At 35.1% G+C, this 8,327-nt stretch overlaps 1 protein-coding gene across 1 annotated transcript; it reads right to left on the minus strand.

Annotated features, from left to right (window-relative positions):
• Window positions 1–5,544: 5,544 nt before the first annotated feature.
• LOC137956232 (uncharacterized) lies at window positions 5,545–6,144 on the minus strand. Its single transcript, XM_068803622.1, has 2 exons — window positions 5,912–6,144; window positions 5,545–5,826 (listed from the first exon to the last, which is right to left on the minus strand). The coding sequence occupies exons 1-2, from the start codon at window positions 6,063–6,065 to the stop codon at window positions 5,678–5,680; spliced, it is 303 nt and encodes a 100-aa protein (XP_068659723.1). The 5' UTR covers window positions 6,066–6,144; the 3' UTR covers window positions 5,545–5,677.
• Window positions 6,145–8,327: the final 2,183 nt, after the last annotated feature.

Consider the following 8,327-nt stretch of genomic DNA (forward strand, 5'->3'; position numbering starts at 1 on the left):
GCACCAATATTAATCTTTTTTACTCCAATTGTTGTCTAGCTTGTTTTGTAATTTTTTAATCTGGCCATAATTTATTATGGCCTTCTTAGTTCCCCTAGATAAAAATTTATATTCTAGGAAAAACTAAAAATATTTTTCCTATGATACATATTCCCAAAAAAACCTTTAAATAAAATCTTATTACTATTAGTGACTTATTAGAAAATTACAGGAAATATTTTTAAATTTTCTTAGGAAAGTTAAATGGACCTTTTATTGTCTCTTCTAGGGAAATAAATAAAAATTAATAATCAATCTAATATATTATTATACTTATCGATAAAATTTTAATTAAATAAAATATCAAACACAAAATTGCAATGAAAATTGCTTCATGCTAAAAGTATTACAGCATCAACTGTTAAATACTTATTCAAAAATTTTCTATACAGTTTTCTACACCATCTTGGTACGAAAAATCTTACTTAGAAAATTATATGATTTTTAATAAAAAATTTCTATTATAAAAATGTTTAAAAAAATATGAGACACTAATAGTTTATAGAAAATTATTTCTATAAAATTTATTTTAAATTTTTTCTAGAGGAAAAAGTTTTTTTTATTTTTTTATTTTATGATCTCACACGTGCGAGATCATCTTCTCGCGAGGGAGGGGGGAGATTATTTCTCCCCTGTTCTGGTTTTCCGCCGAGACGACACGGAGGGAAGGGGGCTACGGCGCCGGGGAGGACCTATCATCGGGGATGACGGCCACGACGGAGGCGTCGGCGACTGAAGTGGCGGTGACGGAAGCGGCGGCGACGAAAACAGAGGTGATGACGAGGAGAGGAAGAAATCGAACGGACGGCCACAGAGGCGGCCGACGAGCAGCTGCGACGGCAGTAGAGGCGACGACAACAACAGATGGGAGGGGTCGGCGGTGACGAGGGGGGAGGAAAAAATTTCCCCCCCCTCGCTCTCGTTCCCGCTCCCGCTCCCCCGCTCGCTCGCAATCCCGTTATCGATCCGACTCACTTCGAGCCGGCTTGCGAGCCGACGAACCGAACCTAGCTTCGGTCAAGCTCGACTCGTTAAGGTAAACGAGCCGATTTCGGTGCTCGAGCTCGATAGATAACGAATCGAACCGAGTAGGTACCGAGCCGAACCGAGCCGGCTCGGTTCAAAGCCAACCCTAATGATACATATAAATTGTTTTTGTTGCCCTTCGTCTGATCGATCATTCTTTAAAAGGGTTTGATCGATCACCCTTTATAACCTTTGTTTTTTATTGGTCTTCTTCTAATTCTATTACTTTGTAGTTATATCTGCCTTTCATCCCAATAAATTTATTATTTTGTCTACCTTTCTCCTACTATCTCTTTTTACTTTGGACTCTCTCTTAACTTTTCAGACCAATCCCTTGTTGAGCTTCTTAGGTTGGTTCCTATTTTTTTGCTATATACGGGTGATATTTTAGTCCTTTTTGACCTTTTAAATACTGCCCTTAAGTGGGTTTTCTACTACTACCATCGTCCTTTGAGTGGCGGGCATTAACTTTTGAGTTTGAAATCTATTGCATTGGTTTCAAATACTTTTCTTTATTTATCACCCATATTTTCTACTATTTACCAAGAGTTTGGTCCGCTTTACTACTTATTCTTGGGACACCTTGAGATGATAGAGGAGATGATTGCTATTGTTCTTTTATGTTCAAGCTAGGATAACTTCTGCTACCTCCAAGCTTGACGGGGAGAATAAAAGGAGAAGTAATAAGCATGAGGTAGGTGACAAAACCTATCATGAAGGAATCAACATATTGTGGTCAAAAGTATCCAAGGGGAAGAATTGAAGATTGAAAATCAGAAGCAATTGTCAGTTTTTCGTTTGCAGCACATCATAGTCCTTTCAAGTCCTTATTTCCAAGATCTTGGTCAACTTTCAGTGATTTATTCCTGGTATGTGTTAATGGTTCTTGTAAAGCTCTTTGCCTTACCATAAGTTTTCTAATATTTGATTATATGTTTTGTTTATCTCTCATGACATCTCATATTGTGAAGTTTACTCTCCTTTATTTGCCAAAAATCAAACTCTTTTTTTTTATGGAACTCCTTTTGTTCGACTGGCTTAGTATTCATCTATAGTTCAAAATTTTATACATCTTCTTTCAAAAAAAAATCTTGAGAAATTGTCTCATGTTCTGGAGTTGAGTGTGCCTATCCCTTTTAGTTGAGTTCCTTAAGTTGATATTCTCATTTTATATGGGTGACTTTATTATATCCTCATGACTTGTTTACTACCCTTTGATATGGGTAAGCTTTTCTTACTTCAAAGGTGTTTAGGATGCTGCAAGTGGCACCCCAGCCTATTCAAGTTATTTTTAGAAGTCCTAGCATTGGATTTGATTTTATCTATCACCCATCCTTCTTTTTAGCGTCTACTCTACAAGCAGGGTTTTTTGAGAGTCATTGTCTTCACTTACCTCTTATCTATCTGGTTTGAAAGTGGTTTATTATTTGGAGAGAAATGCATGTGTTTTCTTCTTTCATCCAAGTTGGGGCTTTGAATACTTTTGCTCCCCAGCCTGTGGGAGAGAAAGTATAGGAATATGGTGGTGTTGGCAAAGGCGCTTAATGTTGACCCAGAGGCAAACGCAAGAGTAAGAAGCACATATTTGAAACAAAAACAGAAACTATTCAGAACGTATACATATCTCGATTACTAGTCCAGGTCTCTTTTCTCCCCAGTAAACTCTTGTCACTAACAATTTCCATAGCCATGAACTATCAGATCTACAAAGCATAAGAAGCTTAACAGCCACAATTTGTCATTACACCATCAGTAACATCACAACCATAGGAACCACATGAAAGCTTCCAATACATTTTATGCCAAAAAAGGTAACGTCACCAGAATTTTTATGAACTCGACAAAGAGTAACTCATTTGTCAAGAAGATCTACTTTTCAAGCCTGGCAGATCTGAGATCAAAAAGTATAGTCCATATTGCCAAAATAGTGTTGTTATTGAACCCATTCACTCTAGCAGGTCTTGATCTGATGGCAACAACATCAACAATAGGTCCCATTGAGACAAGCCCACATATGGTAAGACTCCCTTCAGATGAATCAAGGGAGAGCAAACTCTTTTTTTTGTGTGACTTAAGTTGTATCCTTATTCTCTTCAACCACCTTTTTTACCATGCCTTTACTATTTAACGAAGAATCCTACACATTTTGTCTTTGGTATAGCTTGATCACTACCTACTACCAACGTTTCCAAGCAGTTCTCCTTCTGATTAAGAAGGTTTTCATTTGCTTTCAAGGGCTGACAATTGGTCACATTGGGTAGAGGCACAAAAGAGGGAAGAAAAAAAGATGACTCATAGCCCTTAAGCAGCCGCAACTTCTCATCTTGGCTAATCTTCTGGTTTTCCTCATAATACATGAAATCGTCTAGTAAAGATAACTTTGATGAATAATTCTTGAAGATCTTCAACATCCCCGTACCACCTGGGGAATACAGTACATCTGAGTGTCTCTGCTATTTTTCACTGGCTTATTTTCATTGTTCTCTAATATCACAAGATAGCCACTATCAGACACATGTTTTACAAAGTGCCACTTGACAGAATAATTGCCACTCCATTTGTCTTGGTGTCAAAAATCCATGTCTTTGCCATAATCCACAAGACTTATCATCTCAGCAGCCCCACAAACCTGCCCACTTTCTTTGACCGAGCAAAAGAGAAAAACAAGACAAGTTCCTGGCTTCCCACAAGATATTCTGTGAGCTTCCTCAAAAGCAGTATCAAGTTTTTTTATTTCTAGTAAGAGTGCTTGACCAGACGCTGTATTTAATGCTTTTATGCACATCATCTTCACTATATGACTTTATCACAAAGAACTTGACATTTCGATTGTTAACAGGAAAATTGTCCTTGTTGTATTGATCTGCATATTTAATAATGTTCCTCATGCATGGCTACCACCCATCTTTTTTTTGTACTCTTTCATTGCAATAGATGTTGACCAAGATCTTAATACTCCAACTAAGGAGGAAAATAGAAGATGAAAAATTTGCATGGATAAAGAATTTTTTCAGCAAAAGCAGATTAAAAACCACAGATATTTTTCTTTGCAAGCTGAAGTTACAAATTCCTGCTTGAGGAGGAATGCTGAGGAATAAATATGGCAGAGTCTTATATGACTCTCAAGGAAAGGAGTTTCATGGGAAGAAGCTGCAGCTAAGGAGGAAGTTTAGTATTTTCAGATTTCAACAAATGATCTTTGAACAGTCATTATGATGCACTTCATATGACAGAAAACACATGCACGAAATTATTGAGAAAAGCATGGAAGTTTGACAGTTCTGAACATCAAATTAGCTCTTACTTCTCTCCTCATCCAATATGAGATTAGGAGTCTTGTCTGTCTCTTTTTGCTTTCCTTGAGCATTTTCATCCCCTCTTTGATAACATCCAATCTAAACCTCCAAATTTACAGTTGGGTTGTCCTAGCAAACATTTCTATCCATGACATCTAACTTCCCTACATTCCTTTTCAATTTTGTTGAACCAAAAAAGTTGGTTATTATGGCTTCCCAAACAAACACCATATTGTAACTGCCAACTGATGCCATTCTTATCAAAGTAAAAACAGAATGAGCAACCGAAAAATAAAAAGTAAAAGCCAAATAATATAAGTTGATTTTCACAATCAACAGCAAAGCCATTCCTCAGAATTAAATTATGAAAAAATTAGAGCAAAGATGCTTGAAGATTTTAGATAATTTATGGAACTGCAGTTTAGTTGATATGTACACTGGATGAGTGGAGGCAAGCTCTATACTTGCTGAACTTCGAGCATCAATAACCTACTGAAACACATCTAAATTCCACTTTGAAGAAGCAAATAAACAACATCTTTAGTGATAACACTGATAGTCTGTATTACACGGTATAATCCAGTCTAAATCCAGTAATTATAAATCATATCTGTGGTAGTCACAATTTTACCACAGAGCTCGCTCTCAAATGGTTTCACCATATCCTCCCAATGAAGAACCACCTGAAAGAAGGCCTCATAAAACCCCTTTACCATCTCTTCATATATCAATGATTAGAATCTTGAATAAGCTATAAAAGGAAACTGGGTTTGAGATTTTTCTTTTTCTTTCTTTGAAACTGTCTGAGTATGCGAATTTCTTCAATGGTAAAATATCTTAGTGATTGAGCAGGGAGATACTTTTCCCTTTGAACCAATACTGACTAGGATCTAAGATACCATCGGAAAAAGCAAATGTAGCTTATCCTAAAACTCCAGGAAGGTGAAGAAGCGGTAGATAACACTATAGAGGAGGGGCCTTAATTTCTCCTCTCAAAGAAAAAGGATCAACGACAGAAATCTACGAGTGCAAACAGACAGGAAAACCATCTTAAATTGTTGATATCCTACTGACTTCCCAAAATTTCTAAATTGAGGAATCAATCTAACCCAAAAATCGTCAAATGCCCACTACGAAAAATTTCCTCCAGCGAGGGAAGTGCCTATGCCAAAAACCGCTGTCATCATGGTCAATCCAATTATTCAATCTGCAAGTTTTTATCTCAAGCAACAAGTTTGACGCCTATTCTCAACAGCTCTGAAAATGGAAACACTCAGGTAAAAAGCCCTACACATTTGATGCGATATTCCAGTCTTTTATTTCTTGTACCTCTTGACCTCTTCATCATTGGGAAAAAAACCCATTAGACGACCAACTGAGTTCTGGTAGGCGTACATAAAGCCGCCCATCACTCCGATCAGACCGCCGGTCACCATTGATGGCCCTCGAATGTTGGGTTTTATCCCTGAGATTTCATAAGTGTCACAAACCCATAAAAAAACATGAGAGTTTGTTAAAACCCTAGAGAATGAATAGAAGGGGTAACCTACCTGAAAGATATCCGACGGAGATGGATACGCCAGTAATCGTGAGAAAACGGCAATAGTCGAGAATGCTGAAGTTAGCTACTGTCTTGGTAAATGGAGGGTTTCGATCGACGACAGGGTACTCTGGCTTAACCGACGCTGTAATGTCCGTGTTCATTTCTTCTTTTCTGTCTTCTCCCCTTCTTTCCTCGACTCGAGCGGAGCGGAGCTAAGGATCTACCTTGCGGAGTCGTGGAGTACCGATATCTGAGGCTCAGTCCACTTTGGAAGTGAAAGCGAAACTAAATTACGTAAAAGTAAAAATGAAAGTGAAAATAAATTACGTTTTGGTGTTAATCGTATAATATAAAGTATTGTGTAGATTACTTTTTTATATTGTATGTATAATAAAAATACAGTAGAAAATGCAGAAGAAATTTATTAATAATTTTTTTTGATAGTTTTGACTTTTAAAGATGGTTTTCTTTAATTTTTTAATAAGCTAAAATAAAATGTTCATTATTTAAACTAATAAAAAATTAATTATTTAATATAATTTTTAAAATAAAATCATTAAAAATACTTAATTTTCAATATTTAAATACTTAATCAAATTGTTACAATATCTACAATATCTAAATTGTTAAGATAGATTTTTGTTTGTTTAAATTAATAAATAATTAAGATTATTTTTATTTATATATATAAGTAAACTAATTAAACAAATGCTTACTTTTATAATATCCAAATACTTAATCAAATTATTACTTTTACAATATCTAAATTCTCACTCTTAAATTAGTAATCAAATATAATATTAAAAATCATGAATTTATATAAATAAAAAATAATATATTTTATTATATAAAATTACTCTAATATACTTATATTTTTATAAGATAGTTTTATTTAAATTTTTATAAGATATATTTTTTAAAATTTTCATTAAATATTGTGTTCCTTGTCTAAAATTATCCATTGTCATGTTGTTGGCTCAGGAGGCATCTTAAGAAGGGGGGATGGGATGCTTGTAATAACTTAGACACCAAATGTTTTGTTATCGATGTTTCTCTATTGGTATTTACCGCCCAAGAATTCCTGTTTGGAAAATTCCTCTAATTTAGCTCTATTCGTTAGAAATTACACAACAGAGATTCAGCTCTCCTTTAAGCTACGTGTATGCTCAACTACACGATTTACAATTCAATCTCCCCAAGAGATTGGCTAGATTCTAGCTATAGCTAGGCCTTTTCTATCTAAATTTAATTAGTTTCTTGATGAGCCTATGTTAAATTTAAAATACAAAAGAAGGGTAAAAACTAACACCTTTATCAATTGGAGAGAAAACCTTCTCCATTGAGAAATCCAAGCTTCCGGCCTTTGTAGCATAATGTAGAATGTGGGAACTTGAGTATGATGTATGCTAGGAGATAGTATGAGAAAAGAGAATGAAATCTTGCAAGGTTTTGGCTCATGCTTTGTCAAAAATGCACTTTAGGAAGAATTTCAAGAGATTGAGAATAAATGTTGGTGGATATGCCAATAAAAGTACATTAACTTCTCGATGGGAGGGTTAGTGGGGTATTTATATGTTCTCCAAGCCAAATTAGCCATTTTTTGCCTATATGTAAAGAGTTGAGTTTACATTGATCAATCTGTGTAAAATGAAAGATCGATTAATTGTGCGTAACGACTATTTTTCTATAAGAGTTTGACTTATTGATCGATGGTATGACCAAACAATATGTTCACATTGGGTCTAGTATTTTAAGTTGATTCATTAATGTACATGGTATGATCGGTCAATCAAAATTCCCACTGACAATGAATTGCAAGTACGATCATTCAATGACTTTGCTACGATCGATCATGATTTATGTCCCTGACTGAGAAAGTTCAATATGATTGATTAGTCTTTGAAGTTGATCCATCAATCAATGGGAATTTGTTTTGCTTGTTTAGTATTGATCGATCAATTTGCATGAATTTACTTTGCTTGTTTAGTATTATTTGATCAATCAGCATGAATTTGTTTTGCATGCTTAGTATCTATCGATCATAAGTTATAACACATATTGGTCATGTTCTAGATGATCGTTCAATCAACCTTAGTTGATTTTTCATACTTTATATTTTTGGCTTGTGCACTTTTTGTTGATCGATCATTCCAGTGCCAGTTCGCTATGTAGACTTTTAAAGCATGAGAATTAATAATCCTAAGTGATTCTAACATATATAAATACGTATGTATATATTTTTAAAACCATGTTTGAATACAAAATATGTCCTAAGACTCCAAATTTGCATTGTACCTCAAGTTTTAGAAGGAGTGGACTGCTCTCTTACATAGACTAACTTTTTGACTTTTCTCAGTAATTCCTAAAACTCTAGTTTTCAATTTTTCTTCATCTCCTTGGGGTGCTTCTTCAAGGGTTATTTG

This window comes from Aristolochia californica, unplaced genomic scaffold, assembly GCF_029961685.1.
Source record: "Aristolochia californica isolate CCGP_79_NKW_82.1479 unplaced genomic scaffold, dmAriCali1.0.hap1 SCAF_2, whole genome shotgun sequence".
NCBI classification, from domain to species: domain Eukaryota; kingdom Viridiplantae; phylum Streptophyta; class Magnoliopsida; order Piperales; family Aristolochiaceae; genus Aristolochia; species Aristolochia californica.